General features: G+C 43.0%; 1 protein-coding gene across 1 annotated transcript; it reads right to left on the reverse strand.

Annotated features, from left to right (window-relative positions):
- Nucleotides 1–15,389: 15,389 nt before the first annotated feature.
- Nucleotides 15,390–16,562, reverse strand: LOC310860839 (N-acetyllactosaminide beta-1,3-N-acetylglucosaminyltransferase 3-like; the record flags this gene model as incomplete). The annotated part of the gene is made up of 1 exon (XM_083768029.1): nucleotides 15,390–16,562. One exon carries the CDS (start codon nucleotides 16,560–16,562, stop codon nucleotides 15,390–15,392), a length of 1,173 nt encoding a protein of 390 aa, XP_083624155.1.
- Between the last annotated feature and the right edge of the window lie 1,174 nt (nucleotides 16,563–17,736).

Raw genomic sequence — 17,736 nt, forward strand, 5'->3', positions numbered from 1 at the left:
GACTGACTGACTGACTGACTGACTGACTTTGCAGGTTTTCATAGTAAACTGTGATCTACGGTCGTATTATTTGTTAATATTTTGGCCATAGCTTGTTCAACAGCAGAGATATACCGTATATACAGTTAATTAAGTTGTATTGGCATCACTTTGGGTCCCACTCCCAGGGGATGGCAATTTCTATCTCCTAGTGTTGGAAATGTAAAATTATGTTCTTTTACGTAGGCTATATTTTCTGCTTTTTTCTTTCTTTTCCAAGAATAATCTGATATTAATAATCTCAATCTACACCTGTCTTATCTAGAGCACAGTTCGTTGTGCCTGGTTAAAGTTGGGTCCTTTGAGGAGACTGGAACCCAGGGCGTGCGTCATGCGTCACGTTCCAAAAACGTTTAGGACAAGCAAAGGTGAACCCTCCTGCCATACTCCTCCTCCACCACCCCTGCCTAGAGTAGGCTAGACATTCGGTTCTGACATTTGTATTTTAATCAGTGTTTTCCTCTCATCTGGTTCTATAAATACATCCAGTAATATTTCAGTTTGATGTGGGAATGTGTATGTGTGATTTGTTGTGGTTGAGATAAAGCGGGAGTATGTTTTCCTTCCTCTCGGATGACCTTGGCACCAGGTCAAAGCGTGAGGTTTATGTTGAGCTCCAGTCTGTTGGCCTCGCGATGTAAACATGTTGTTGCTATCAACCTGTCTGTGGACTTTGGTCTCCTCGGGGCTGACACACACAGGGATTTGATTTGATTTGATTAGACGTTACTTAAACTTAACAGATAAACACTTGCCATGCATACATTTACATTTTCACAGAAAGACAGATGTTAAGGATAGAAAAGACAATAAGGTCAGAGACTTATTTCTATTGTGGTCTTCGACATGACAAAGAACAGGCATTACTGGTACATAAAAGTATATAAAACACTACAAGCTAAGGACCGAAGCGACCATGCTATTCTGCAGCATTTTCTAAAAGCCACAATTTAACCTTTTCCTTAAAATGATGCTAATGTTCTTTATTATCTGGGTTAACACATGAGCTTTTATTTATCCTTTTGAACATGGGCAAGTACAGGTCTGCAATGCTGGTGCCTCTAGCGCGGCGAGAATGACCTTTACTGCTCCTTTTTAGAAATGACTGACTGCTAGGGTTACAGATGTTATGAACCATGTAATAGCTGTAATTGTACTGATAAATTGTACTGATAACTGCTGTTATCTTACAGTATGTGCACTGTGAAATACTGAGCATTCCATTTGTACTCTCGGATGTTACACTCTGGAATAATCTTGATATAAACATTAAAGTGTGCAAAGATATTAAACGGTTCAATCAACTCACTTAAGAGTTGATTAACTAGGATTTAGTTTTACTCTATGTGATGTATTTTATTCTTTACTATAGAGAAGGTCTTGTTATTACTTTTATTAGGATGAATTTACAATTACTGTATGTAATATAATGGTTTTATTACTATTGTTATTATTATCATTATAAACTTCATTTTTTATATTATAATATACAATATATGTAAAGGTAAGAAGGGGGCCGGACAATAGCCTAAGCATTTACTTCTTGAGCAAAACATTGTTGTTTATCGTGTCAAGATAAATAAAGGTCAAAGATCAAAAAGTGCACAGTATACTGTACATCTGCTGCTATGCTCACACACACTCCTTTATATCTTATCTGAGGTACTATGTGTAAATATCTAGATATTTCTTTTATTTTGATGTCCTTTCCCACTTGCACAAGAGAATATATCGGGTTTTTTGGCAGGTTTTTTTTTTTAATCGTGAATTGACTCAATAATTAAGTAATATCTCTAAACATTTTGTCAAACATTTCTTTCAATATTTTCAGGAAAGAAAGGAATATCTTGCGGGCCTGAAGCCGGAAGGGATTTGGAGCCCCTGCTGTAACAGAATGGAACACCAGCTTGGTTGCAGTCGGATCCCACAGGGTTTCTGCCAATCCTTTCCATCTAATATAACAACAGCTCACTGGGGAAGGGGGTTGGGGGGGGGGGGGCATGACTCACTGGGGAAGGGGGTTGGGGGGGGGGGGGCATGACTCACTGGGGAAGGGGGTTGGGGGGGGGCATGACTCACTGGGGAAGGGGGTTGGGGGGGGGCATGACTCACTGGGGAAGGGGGTTGGGGGGGGGCATGACTCACTGGGGAAGGGGGTTGGGGGGGGGCATGACTCACTGGGGAAGGGGGTTGGGGGGGGCATGACTCACTGGGGAAGGGGGTTGGGGGGGGCATGACTCACTGGGGAAGGGGGTTGGGGGGGGGGGGCATGACTCACTGGGGAAGGGGGTTGGGGGGGGGGGCATGACTCACTGGGGAAGGGGGTTGGGGGGGGGGGGGCATGACTCACTGGGGAAGGGGGTTGGGGGGGGCATGACTCACTGGGGAAGGGGGTTGGGGGGGGGCATGACTCACTGGGGAAGGGGGTTGGGGGGGGCATGACTCACTGGGGAAGGGGGTTGGGGGGGGGCATGACTCACTGGGGAAGGGGGTTGGGGGGGGCATGACTCACTGGGGAAGGGGGTTGGGGGGGGGGGGCATGACTCACTGGGGAAGGGGGGTTGGGGGGGGGGGCATGACTCACTGGGGAAGGGGGTTGGGGGGGGGGGCATGACTCACTGGGGAAGGGGGTTGGGGGGGGCATGACTCGCATCGAAAGTGAAAATGTCAACATGTATTTTGAAACCAGAGGAGACGACCCCCTGTTGGATCGTGTCCTTAGTCAGTGGTTGGCACTTTGCCCCCAGATGCCCCACTGATGAGTTCCAGCTGGTAACTAGTGTAAATGACACCATCCTGGATCTGTCTCTCAGCTCTCTCACACTACTAATGTTGTATACTGTATACCCTGATCCACCTTTTTGGACACTTTTGCTTTCCATTGATGCTTCCGGCGATACAGTATCTTGGTCACTTGTTCTCGTTTGTCTGTTTGCTTCTTAGATTTGTTTTTCTTGCCATTAAAAGACACTTCAAATGCTCTGAAACGCTAATAACCTAAAACACAAATCTAAATTCCACTAGTTTTGGGTGATTGGTGATTTCTTGTGTCTCTTGGTTCGCCATATTGGAATGTCCAGTATGTGTTCTTGTTTGGTGACCAGATAGTATAGGTTAAATTGTACAGAATGTTATTTAGATAGCATGTTGTTTAGAGTATAGACAGACGCTCTGTTCATTGTTTACCTGGTATCGTTTCTTCGAGGCCCTACAACACCGTTCTCTCTGCACTCTATACTGTATTTATGTGATCTTTTTTGTTGATTTCATGCTCTGGATAAGCGTCTGATAAATGTCACTTGGCAATTGATCAGATCTGTTTTATGTGTTCAGACATGATCAACCTATATCTTCATTTGTTGGTGTTTGAATGATGTAACAACAGGAAAGATCAATGCTTGATATTCATATGCCGTTACAACAACGTCACTGACTGAACATGAAGTTTGTAAAAGAAAAAAAAAAAATCTTTAGACCAATAAATAACACCAACAACTTCATTAGGAAATATAATAAGCAAGTAGCAAGTAAGAAATGAAAGCAATAAAACACTAAAAACGAGAGTTCATAAAGTCAACTTGGAAGGGCAATTGTGAACAAGTGGGTTTTCAGGGCGGCTTTGTAGGAGGGGGCAGAAACAGAGGAGGCCCTGTCGCCCCCCAGATTGGGTGCCTCGTCTTGGGGACCTCCAGGAGGCCTGCATCCCTGGACCATGAGGGAACGGGACGGGGGCATGATATGTGTCGTGAAATGTCCTGCAATAACCCTGCAGGGTTGGTTGTGCGAGTCTCCTGGGAGACATCTGTCCTGCTGTGGCCTTTGTCGACCGGAGGTCAGCGTGACCTGGAGGAAAAGTCTCTGGTTTCAGCCAACTGTAGCTTCCTCCATCCCTCCATCCGCATGCAAGGAGGTCAATGACTGGAGGTAACTGAGGTGAGAGGCGCTCTCTCTCAGGTTACTGCAGAGCGACACAGTGGGGTCTAGTGCTGTGTTTCTCAAAGTGTGGTCGTTTGTGGCGGGAGGGAGGGAGGCGGGCGGGTGGTGGGGGGGTTACCTGAGTCAGGGATCCCCAGCAGAGAACATTCGTATATATATTTTTTTCTGATAGATTTCAAATATTTTTCTCCATGGCAGATGTACGAGCTCGTAGTGTGGTGCGAAGTTAGGCAATGTGAGCTTGTAGATCTTCTGTTTTTGACCCAGACACAAACTCTTGGGGTTTCGCAGCCAGATACAGATGAAGTTAGGGGTCGTTGACACCATCATTTGAGAACAACTGGTCTAGTGATTAGACGATTAGTTTCGGGGTTTTTTTAAAGACCCCAAAAGGCTAATCTACAAGCTTTTCTGTCCATCTACAATGTGTGTTGTGGATAGCTTTTTAGTGCCGATGACCTCATCTATGGAGTTTTCAAACGCTTTTGAGTGGCGCTAGCGTGTGTGTGTGTGTGCGCACATTCTGCACAAACTTAAATTCCCATTGACAATGAATGGCAAGTTTGCATGTTCTCCCCGTGTCCCCTAGGGTAGGTACCCTCACAAAAACATGCAGTAATCCTGGTCTCTAAACTGCCTCCCCCTGGCCAGCCGGGACGCCTGATGGAGGGGAAAGGAACTGGTTGGAATAACGTGCTCCTTCCACGCGCTACGTCCAACCAGGGAAACTCCCCCCTGTCAGGTGTAAAGGAGCAACTTGGACACTCAAGCATGAAGGAAGCATGAGTTAAGTCCGTTGCTCTCCCTAGGTTGGCGGAGGGTGTGTAGAGCCCAGGATCACATCACAGGATGTTTGACACAGGGGTGAAAAATGGGTTACAAAATCGTGGGACAAAAAATATAAATAAAAAAAATGAATGGACAATTTACATAATAGTGTTTGAGCAAATAGACATAGTGGGCTCTTATTCGTCCATGCTAAACCCCTTGGCCTTATCCCTAAACTTCTTATTGAATATTTAACATTGTGTTGTCATAGTAACAAGGCAGAAGGATGCATACTTTCACATACAGTTCTGTGGGGGGCATTTCTGGGAAATGGCCTGATCTGCTGTAAAACATGTCAGATGTTGTACACACACACACACACACACACACACACACACACACACACACACACACACACACACACGCACACGCACAAATGGTGCATTTATATAGCCTAACCCTAACCTATGTAAAGCACCTTTATCCAAGGCGCTTTACATACTGTGGGTTGTGCATTACATTCACACACCAATAGCAGCTGAAACCGTGCAAGGCACCAACCAACACATCGGGAGCAATTAGGGGTTCAGCGTCTTGCTCAAGGACACTTCGACACTAACTCTGGGGGAGCCCCGGGTTTGAACTGGCAACCTTGTGAGCCACACACACACACACACACACACACCCTTTGGACACCTCTGGTCTAGTACACTTAAACTTACAGGATAATGTCTAGATAGATACTGTATGAGCAGTTTGACTGACAGTACATTGAGAACAACAACACACACGCCGAGACAATGTGTGAAAGTGAGGACTTGTTTCGACATGGTCTTGAAAATGCTTTATGATTTTATGCAACACGATAAAGCTTTTGACCCAGTTTGGGAAACGTTGATTTAGTATACAAGTCTTATCCAAAAGATAAGACTTTTGTCCAAAAGATAAGACTTCTACATAGAAAATATTGTCTCTGTGGCACTGCAAAGTAACCTTTTGTTGTTGTTGTCCCCCCTTGTGTGCTTCCCCCTGTGGTTCATCAGTTCCTCAGTCTTTGCCCCAGTGGGGCAGTGTGCTGCCCCCCTGTGGTTCATCAGTTCCTCAGTCTTTGCCCCAGTGGGGCAGTGTGCTGCCCCCCTGTGGTTCATCAGTTCCTCAGTCTTTGCCCCAGTGGTCGTTGGTGTTCGTGTTCTCCCTCTGGGTCAGTGCTGATAATTTACCATCCATTCATACAGTGTCACAGTGTTGTTCCGGCCCGGGTCGAGGAGACCTGCCAAATGTTCCATTGTTCCCTCTCTGGGGCCCGGCAGAGAGCTCAGTGCTGCCAAGGGCCAATAAAGGCCTCCATCCTAAAGGATGTGATGCTGAATCCACTTCTGACGTACTGTGGTATGGGTTGTATTGTTGCTGGGGTCATGTCTCTACGTATGTGCTGGAGAGAATCACTCTTCTGACGTGATGAAGGTGAAGTTGAGGACGTGAAGGTCAGAGCGAGGCTATGGTTCTTGTTCCAACAGTTGAACCCATACAGAGCGTCGCCCCCTTTCATGACGACGCCAGGCCCAGGAAATGAATCCCAATGCATTTTCCCCATAGACATTTCAAAAGGTATTTTTTTGAAGACCTTTCAAGCGTCGTATACGAAGCCAACTCGAGTCGTGACAAATCATGACGACAAACACAATATTTTGGACCAAACAAATAATTACAAAGAAGAAAAACAATAAAAAGAAGTGTTGTAACCTGCCGTTTTCTTCTACTTTCTAATTCTTTGTTTGGCCCAAAACATTGTGTTTATTGTCATGATTTGTCACGACAAGAGTTGTCTTTGTCCGCGGCGTAAACATCTTCATGTAAATACTTTCTGAAAAGTCTATGAGGAAAATGAACGGGGATTTATTTTCCGGGTCTCTCGAGGGGGCGGGACTGCGACGCTCTATAGCCTCCCTATTCTGCATGGGGCAAACATTCAGGGAAATTAGCAGATGTACAAGCTTTATTTAAATTAGCAGATTACAAGCTTAGTGTCGACTAAAGTGGGAAACTGCAGTCGAATGCAATCAGTACTGTGTATCAGCTAACCTGATGGAGGATTGGATAAAGTAAGAGAATGGAATAAGGGTAACCGTGGAATAGGAACCGATGCCTGGGCTTGATGTACGCTGTTGCACATAGTATGGTGTATTAGGCCTACGCGGCTATAAATTGGCCATCATTAGTGTTCTTTCGTCTTTTTATTGTAGAAAATCCTGTTTTCATTCTTCATTAGGAATGCACCCATGTATTTGCCACATGTCGATATCGGCCGATATTTGCCGTTATCGGTCAATATCTGCAAATAATACTGACATTAACCGATGGCAGTAGGCGATATTTATCTGTTGTTGATAGGCATGCATTTTGCGTTGGATGTTGGTGTGCTAGTTATCTGCAGCCTACCAAACTGTATAGATTCTGAACCGTTATTTCTTGTATTGAAGATGTATTGCACAAAAGGGAGAAATAAAAACAACAAAAACTAAATAAACTAAATCTGTATCGGTATCGGCTAAATTGTTATTTTAAACATCGCTATGGGCGAAGAATTTCCATATGGGTGCATCCGATATTCTTCATTATTGGTCACCTGATTCTGTTGTGATTTCTGAACCTACGGTACACTGCAGTGTGAATGGAGAAACCTTTACACTCAATTGTCAAATCAAAACAAAGTGGGTGACATTCGTCATTTTGTCTTTACTTTGTCATACCAGATTATGAGTTAGTGTATTATCTCTGTCTCCATTGTGGTGCTTCCCTTCCAACCCCCGGTATGGTAACGGTACAGACATTAACCACAGCTTAAACCCAGTCTTTATGCTGTGCTTCCCTTCCAACCCCCGGTATGGTAACGGTACAGACATTAACCACAGCTTAAACCCAGTCTTTATGCTGTGGTAACGGTATGGTAACGGTATGGTAACGGTACAGACATTAACCACAGCTTAAACCCAGTCTTTATGCTGTGCTTATTTTACAGTTGCTCCCCAAGGCTCTCTGCTAGGTCCCCACCTTTTTCTCTCTCTGCTGAAAATAGCTGAATGTTCACCCTGCAGTAAATACAGGTAGGTAGATACACTAGCGTTCGTTTGGTTAAATGACAGGCCTCTATAGACCTATTGATTAAACATTGACTTTGTTGAAACATTATATATGATCACAGTATTAGTAGTTAACTTATTCACACAATTCAAATGTCACTTGTCAATACGTTAACAGCCTGGCCACTGGTTAATGTCTAGATAACTTTCAGTTTACAGAGTGCATGTGAAGGCCTGGCACTGACTGACACACAGGCTCTACAGTGCCTCATTGTATGTTCACTATGCCAGATCTCAGAACAGTCACATTCACTATAAATCAAATTGTTTTATGCTGCTGCTTTATTTGTGTGTGTGTGTGTGTGTTTGTGTGCGTGCACGTATGTGTACGCGCGCGTGTGTGTGTGCGTGCGTGCCAGAGCATCGTATATTTGGCACCTTGTTTTTTCTGTAACAAATCAGTAGGTTGACAATTTGACATAGCGTGACGCGTCTCAAATGTGGAGGTTCATTCAAGTTGACCAAGGCTGAGTAGACCGACGGAACTAAATCTAACAAACAGCAGCTGGCTGTCATCCTCTGGTTAAACATCATCATTAGGCAGATTTTTTTTTAAACGAGACTTTTTTTACAAAGATGTTTAGATTTTCATTATCATGAGAACGGTGGCTTCCATGCAACTCTTCAGGACTAGAAAGCCTGCAGTTTCTATTAGCTTGTGTTCCCATCGCTGATGTCACTGGAAGACGGTTTCTGAACTGCCCACAGCCCTCCTATGAGACACAGAGTAGAACAAAATTGCGCCATTCTTTCATGATTATTAGTGAGGACCTATTATATGAAGATAGGTTGAAAAGTGGTGAAGTGGTCCTTTAAGCATTATGTCATACTTTAGCTATTGAAAAATAACAGATCTACATGCTCATAGCGCGCGCTACGAGCTTGTAGATCTGCTATTCTTTTTAATCGTAAAAATGTGGTCGCAAATCTTTGAATATATATTCTTTCAGAGCGAACGTTTTTAACTCAATTATTTGCTTCTTGGGGTCCCTGGAACTACATATTTTCAGATGGGGGTCGGCGGCCAATTACATATAATTCTGTGAGTCGACATGAAATAGTTTGAGAATCACTGACATAGGGTTATAGGGTTTTTATGAAAACCGTCATGATGTAGAAGACATTTTGTAGAATCAAACTTAGGTCTAAATGGGTTAAATGGAACAAATGTTACAACAACAAGAGACCAGACTACAGTCACACTCCAGGTTTTGTTGAGAAGCTCTGAGGGAGGCTTTCTCCATGTGTGGTACAACAGCGCCCTCAACTGGTTGGCCACGAGTTATAGGTTTGATATTACTAGTCTCATGCATGTATTGTATAGTCTAGGCTAGTGTCCCAAAGCTTTCAGGTTAAGTAGACCCAAAAGAGAGTTTGCCCGGCACCCAAACTAGTGAAAATGTCCAGATCTACGAGTGCACAATACGCCGCGTCATCATTTGTTTTCCAATTTATGGAATTTCTTAGATTTTTCTTTTTTCTTCATGAATTTACTGTGATTTTTATTTTTAATTCATGAAATTTTTTCCAAATATTTTGGGGAATGTTACATAATGTTATTTATAATATATGTATATAAATATATATAAATAAAATAATTGAAAACATATTTAGCAAACAAACCAAAAAAAGGAAAATGTTGATAGAATATAACTGAGGGTTATATATTATTGATTCCCTATTTAGCACAATGGTGAGAAAGGCACTCTCAGTCATATAGAGTGTCTCCCTTTCAGTAATGCAACATACTGCTGCCTCCTGCATTATGTGCAAATTCAAAACAGGTGGTACGCAGGACTGTTGTGATTAATCAGAGCGCTTCCAAACTCCAATACTCCAATCACCTGCAAGGAATTTCTTGACATAAAGTAGCTCATAACATGTCTACCGTGGACTTTTATGAAACAAACAATTTGCAGATAGAAAGCATCATTCAAGCTTTTCGTACAGCTGCAATTTGAGTGAGTTTGACATAATTTAATACAATTAGATAGGACTTTGTCTGTTTAGATGTATGGGTAGTCATTGGCAAATTGCGGCTAGTTTCCACCCTGCCATTAACTTGTGGAAAGATGACCACTGTGTGCATATGGTCTTGAGTACAGTTTAGAAGATGGAGCCATGTTTGAAGTAGCTGTCTGGTATGGTCATTTCCGGGTATTGTAACTTGTATTTGACTTAGATCAAATACAACACAATCAATCAAGACAGAAGCAGCAGGGCTGGCTCTTTTATATCACCAAGTTTTCAGAGTCGCCGCCCCACCACCACACCTGCACTGACAGGTGTTTGATGCAAACGACCAGCTTTTAGTAACACTTGTCAATTTTGCCAGGGAGTTAAAACTATGGCCTACAAAACAACTAGGCTACACTACAGCCATGTACGCTGACAGTTGAAAGATAAGATAAGTTGAAATATAAGATAAGACTCACAACAAACTGCCTTGCTTGGTCGTTTTCTTTCCAAATTGCTGCTTTAGCATTAACATTGTATCTTTGTGTCTTTTGTAGCTATATCTGCCACTGCCAGTGTGCGTGAGGCCTAGCTCCGTTTGGAACCTCAAAATCTATGTTTTAGCTCCTAGAAGAGCTGACAGTTATAAGAACTATTCGCCCCTGCCCCCTAACGCGTAAGCATCTGTATGGAGGGCTACTGAGGGTGATCGAGAACAGAGCAGCCAGGAGAATGAGGCCATTCACTGCCATCAACACTGGGAGCTCCCAGCCAGCAAACTCTGTTCTATGATACCCAAAACATGGGTATTGATCAGAAGACTACCTACCTACATGGAGATACTAAAGAAAGATGCATGGGAGGATTGTCTTGGTAATAAGCAAGACATATGTTTGGAGGATGGAGATGACTATGGAGACGCCACTGGAGGGCTCATTCGAGGATGACCTAGACTAGAGAGGGATCCAAAATTTGACTATGGCCATCACGAAGCCAGAAGACATCTCAGGGTAGAAAACTTTCTTTTGCTTTGCTTTGCTGCTGCAGTTGCTGATTGTGGTGTGTGTTGTACGGTCGCCCCTTTTCCATCTCGCCCCACTACTCTTTCTAGCTGTAAATAACAAACATAATTAATGTTGGTTAGAGCAGGAGTGGACCTGAGACGTAGGAGGGGCCAGGACAGGAGTCAACCCACAGTGCCTAGTCCTTCCATGCGCCAGAAGCGTAGGCCTACCTCCCAGCCCTGGCAGAGTAGTTCTGGAGTAGTTCCAACGGATTGTGTGGCCCTGTCTTTCCCTAATGGGACTGATCAAGGGTAGCTACTGGGACGTAAGTCGGGACTTGATCACCCCGGCTGGGTCGCCTGAGTGAGGGGTATGATGTGGCCATGTGGGTAGACCCGAAACCCCGTTGACCTCAGGATACATCACTGAGGATTAAAAATAAATAAAAGGTATTATCATATTAATTTATCATTGTTAATGTATATCCACGGGCATAATAGCATGATGATGCCATTACAAAACATGGGCTACATGGAAGAAATGTGTTTTAATAAAACGAAATTAACTGCTAGAAGGTCCTAAATTAACTTCTTCTACTGTAGCCTATCACAACCTGTCGTAAAATAAGACTCTGCTGCCATCTAGTGGAAATTGACGTAGCGCAACAGACCAATCAACCAATGAACCACCTAAAGTTTAAGCCCTGAACCCTACATAGTTAGGGTAATAGGGTCCCCTAGGGCTCTATGCTTGGTTAAGATCTTTTTTTTACCCCATATACACCAAATCTCTTTGCTGAAAATAGACCATCTACAATCTCATAATGCATCAGGTTCCGTAATTTTCTCTGAATGTTGTACATGTATGCAGTTTTTTTTTGTCACTTAATTTTTTATAAATGTTTTGAACAAAGAAAACAATAGCAACACACATACAGTACAAACAAACATGAAACAAGAAAAAGAAAATAAACTAAAGTCAACATTGCGTATCAAAAGGTGCATGTCACATATTCCTAGGCATTTACTGTTGTTCCTCATTCCCCCATACCCTTATTCTTTCTGTTCCGTCTTAAATGTTGTCCATTTGGACCATTTGTCCTCCATTAGTTCTTCCTGCAGTCTCAGACGGTGTGTCAGTTGATCCATGAGATGTATCTCCTGAATCAAGTCCTCCCATTGTCCCTGTGTTGGAGGTTCCATCTGTCCCCATTTTCTTGTGATAGCTTTCTTTCCTGCCGCCAATAAAATGTTTACCAGATATCTATCCTCTCCTCGTATCTTTCCCCCCATCAAGTTTCCGAAGTACAAAAAAATCACACTTCATAGGCACCTCATATCCTAATATCTTTTGTATCTGATCATGTATCATTTTCCAAAAAACATCAATTATGTATGCAGTTTATACAACAAGTAGTAGGCCTACATGTTCAACCTTGGCATTGACGCTTTCTTTTGTAGCCTAAATGCACTCCTACTGTTATGACAGTAATTAAATTATAACATAATTGAAGTTATAAAAACATAGGATATATATACACACATACAGTATACCCACCCCCTGTAGAGTGTGTGTGTGTGTGTGTGTGTGTGTGTGTGTTGCTTGTGTGTATGTGTGTGTGTGTGTGTGTGTGTGTGTGTGTGTGTGTGTGTGTGTGTGTGTGTGTGTGTGTGTGTGTGTGTGTGTGTGTGTGTGTGTGTGTGTGTGTGTGTGTGTGTGTGTGTGTGTGTGTGAGAGAGAGAGAGAGTGTGTCTCTGTCTGGCTGTCTGTTGCAGTGGTCAATGTGTGTGTGTGTGAGTGTGAAGTTCTATTTCTCATCTGTTATAGAAGCTTGAAAATTGTAATTACTTATACTAATACGTTGAATATCTGTCAACTATCCAATATAAACCACTTTTTGTTTCTTTGTGTTTCATTCTCAGGGTAGGTGTCCCTTCCAACCCTACAGTGCTCCGGACCATAGCAGCCATGTACACGGGTACACCAGCATGCTATGTGCAGCACTAAACATCAACCAGGATGAACACGTTACCGACAAACATCTGTATGGAGGGCTACTGAGGGTGCTATGTGCAGCACTAAACATCAACCAGGATGAACACGTTACCGACAAACATCTGTATGGAGGGCTACTGAGGGTGAGCGAGAAGACAGCAGCCAGGAGAATGAGGCCAGTCAACAAACATCTGTATGGAGGGCTACTGAGGGTGAGCGAGAAGACAGCAGCCAGGAGAATGAGGCCAGTCACTGCCATCGACACTGGGAGCCAGAAGACATCTCAGGGTAGGAACCATGTTTATTTATTTGTTTTCTTATTGCTACTGATTGTGTTGTGTATGTGATTCATGCTGTTGATGGATTGTTGTCATATTGTGCTGTATGTTGTGTAGGAAGGAAAGGAAATGTTCAGTTAACTGTTTCTGGCTCTGGAATTGCAGGCACAGTATACATATACTAGGCTGTATATGTTGTGGTGTTGTTAAAGTTGTGACAGGGTGGATTTATGATTGGCTTGGTGGCAACACTATGTAGGCCTTTCTTCATGGCCGTTATTCCTTTCTTTCTTTCTTTCTTTCTTTCTTTCAGTAATCAAGCAAACTATGTATTAAGTAATCATGGCAAATATGCGTGCCAAAACAATGTAAAAGTAGCATAATCACAACATTCAGCCACTAGATGGCGGTATACACCTCCCCTCTCCACACTATTGATCTCTGTACTGCATAGAGTTTCACAATTCAAAAGGAGTTAGCTGGTTTGCCTTATATTTTTAGGATCCAAATGAGTTAGGTTTTCACCGAAGCACTTTTTAATACTTTCCATTAATCCATTGGTTTTTTTAACCAACACACAAACAGTGTTCAATAGCATTGATTTACGACAACAAAAACAAACATGAAGTTAGGTGGTTTCTTCTGTTCCGGACAGCAATAATATATTAATTATAACGCAATTTTATAAAGCACTTATCAAAACAAGGTTACAAAATAATTGGAACAGAACAGAACAGAAACGGAATAGAAAAGTGTGCTCCTCGAGAGATCATATAGGGCCTCCGCCAGGCCAGGCTGACGATACAGAACCTTTGGTCATAGATCTGACTTATCTCAAACTTATCTTGAACACATGACCCCGGAGCTAATGTGTACCGATTTGTGTGAGTTTTGGACAAAATCTGTATGCTGTGGGATTTAAAGAAAGATAATTAATTAATCATAATACTTAGGGTAATCTGGCACAGCGTTCAAACAAGTCCTATAAGTCGTGTCATGATCCAAGAGATCCAGGTACAAAGAATAATAATCTTTGTATGACCTACCATTCAAGATTTATAAAACATAAAGAACACATGACCACAAATCATGAAGAACACATGACCACAAAACATGAAGAACACATGACCACAAAACATGAAGAACACATGACCACAAAACATGAAGAACACATGACCACAGAGATAATGCATTATACCACGTGATGTACAAAGAATAGTCCAGTGTGCTTCAGCCAGCTGAAGGTAGAAGCAGTGATGTAAAAAGTACTCTCAACATAGATGTACTCTGTTACAAGTGGATGTCCCATATTCAAATGGAATTGAGTAAAAGTACAAAAGTATTGGTATAAAAATGTACCGAAAGTACCAAACGTAGAAACTACTAATTTTACAGAATGTCCCCATTTCACAAGTTTTCGTTTTTAGAAAATAGCTTAGCTGATTTTGAGACGATACCGATTTTTCCCGATCCGATCTTTATATTTTAAATAATACAACACTTATGCCATGTGAGAAATGTATGTCACTCTAGTCTAGTCTGTTACCTTTCAATTATTCAAAGGCAAAAATATGTGACTACTTTTATTAGAACTATAGAAGGACTGTCATTGTGGATTTTCATGTCATATTATGAAAGCAGGGAATCATAGCAAAAATAATGATTTATTGGTTAATTAAATTGAGTGAATCTTGCAACTACAGCAAGACATCATATCATGCATACTGCATAGTGGGGGTTGCATTCCTTTAATTGTTTTCATCATGGGTCTATTTCACACCTCTGACAGTCTTTGTTGCATGATATTTGAGACCAAGTGTTTGCCATTGCTGGAACTAGTGCCCCAGGAGGACAAACAAGTATAAACATGACAGTTTTCACAAAATATCATTGTTTATACATCTTTCTTTGATATTTACATTAGACACAAGCCTATTTAGACACACTATTTTATTGAAATAAAAAAAAGAAAATCTCAGATTTATTTCTCCCGATCCCAATCATTTGAAAATGACATGATATATAGGCTCCGATTTCCGATCACCCGATCCGATCGGGACATCCCTAGACGAAACGTATAAGCTACTGTAGGCATATACTGTATACACACACACACACACACACACACACACACACACACACACACACACACACACACACACACACACACACACACACACACACATACACACACATACACATACACACATCGCCATCAAATGCCTTATGGAAAAGTCTTGCCCCGATGCTAAATGAACTTGCCGAGCCCTGACCTAAAAGGTGAAATGTGAGGACCCACATTTTATGTTAGGGTCTCGTACCTTGTGCCACATGAGGTATATCTGAAGCGGCATAAAACGGTGTACCAACAGAATCTCCCTGTAAAAGCAGGGGTGATGGGGATCTATCTTTTTCGATGGGACCTTCAGCCCCAAAGTCATGACACCCACATGGTGAGCAGGTTTGAGCCCTGCTTGGGCCAAACACATCCCCATGTACACGTCATCGATGGGGTGAAGAGGCATGTTCTTGGACATGTTGTATATGACAGAGGCTGTATATCCTGACAGGAGGAACCCCCCACCGCTACAGTATGGAGGGTACTCGTTTGACTGCTGCACCTGAACAGGGACATAGTATTTGCTTGATGGCGGATCACGGATGGGCATCATGCCCGTATTCAGTTGCCCTACGAAGAGGTGTGTGCTGCTGTTTCCGTCCTTGTTGCTGCCAAGGAAGTACTCCACCATGTTGTCCGTGTTGGCAAAAATGTCGTCGTCCCCGTTGAGGAGGAAGTGGACGTGTGGACACTTCCTGTCCATCCACTCCAGGAACAGGACCTGCTTCAGAGTGAGGTTAAAGAAGGAGTCGTTGAAGTCCCACTGCAAGATGTCTCCGTGCTCGCGTTGTTCCAGTTCTAGCATCTGATTCAGCCTCTGCCGCTCGAACCCACTGCCTGTTGTTCCCACGAGGAACAGCCTACGGATCTGCTGGCCCCTCTCTATCCTCTCCTCTCCCCAGGTCTTACGCAGCACCTCTCGTCGCTCGTAGTTCTCAGGGGAGCTCTTAATGACCAGCAGGAGGAAGACGTCCCCGGATCGTTCCGGCCCTCCACATTTATCAGGGACGTCCAGCAGCAGTGGGAAGTGACGGCAGTGGCGGTAGTACAGGAAGTCTTGGACGTGCGCGGGAAAAGTGGAGAAGCCTGTCACGTTGTCTGCCATCAGTGCCATGATGGACGTGTTCCTCTGGCAGGTTAATGGCCAGGAAGATGGAGAGGAGGTGCTTTGCTTGGCTGCCGTAATCCTCGGACCTGCTTTGACTTCTCCCGCGGTGCCGTTGGTAGGAGGGCTTTGCCTAAGAAGGACGACCAAGCACAACGCAGCAGTTGCTCCAACCAGCATGAAGCCCATCCGCTCCACCCTGCGAGAAAGTTTCCTTCTCATCCTTCACACTATAATGGGACAGAAAAAACTATTGAAAAGCAGTGACATGATCTCTCTGGAACTCTCTATAGCTCGATCCAATGGGGCACAAGAAAACACACTTGACGTCTTATCCACAGCATTAGAAAAACTTAAATCATGACAACATCTCTGATGACTGTTATTTTCCTCTTAATTTTCTTTTTCCAATGGTAAAGTACCGCTTTATTTATTTATTTATTATTCTTAGTGTGGTTGCCTATGGGCAACCATACTATTGTTTTTCTACCCTTTTATTTCTCCTAAGATAAACTTTATTTTGTCTCTCGCTCAGGGAACACCAGAATTACCTTGGTTTACATTTCTTTAACTTGAGGTAACCTCAACCACACTCTAGTGAGGAGCACGCCTATCAAGACGCCCCCCTGCACTCTATAGTGAAGTTCTACATAATAGTCAACCCTGAACAGAAAGCGTGGCAAAATCAGCCTTGTTCAGACCTAGTAATACTACCGACTACTATATGTTTCAAGCACCACACAACCCTTTCAGTGCGCAACAGAAAAGATTATCTAACTATGAATTGATTGCACACACAATCACTGAATTGTGTATTTGGTGTCCCACCCAGGGGCACCAAATATACAAATATACAATAACTGACTTTGTCAAATACATGACACCTGAACGTACCGAGTGTTGTAATCTCAAGTATGGACCCTGGTCCGGTTCTGGCAGACCGGTAGTGTGTGTGCAGGCTGGGTGGTGTGTGATAATCCAACTGAATTATTCCTGTGGTAACGGCGGCGATCGACGGGCCCGGGAGAACAATAATAACGGGACACTCAGACAGTATCTCGCCAAAGGTTCACAATTTATTACACACATACAGAAGCATATATAGAGCTGGATCCTTGTGTCCTCATGACGTGCCACTGAGACATAACAATAACATTGGCGCTAGCAGCAAGTGGCCTTGCTCTCTGAGATGGTTTCAGTGGCTAACCAGAAAGTCAGTATGTTACAGTTCATAGCAGTACATCATACATATCCTGTACATTTGTATATTACGTACAAGTACACAGCATAGGCACTCATACACATATCATGTTGTATATCACAACACCGAGTGGGTCAAAAAGGAACATTTGTCACATGTCTCCTGTCATGAAAGGAAAAAACACCACATTTCATT

This window comes from Protomyctophum parallelum (genome assembly GCF_964188405.1).
Source record: "Protomyctophum parallelum genome assembly, chromosome: 6".
Lineage (NCBI taxonomy): Eukaryota > Metazoa > Chordata > Actinopteri > Myctophiformes > Myctophidae > Protomyctophum > Protomyctophum parallelum.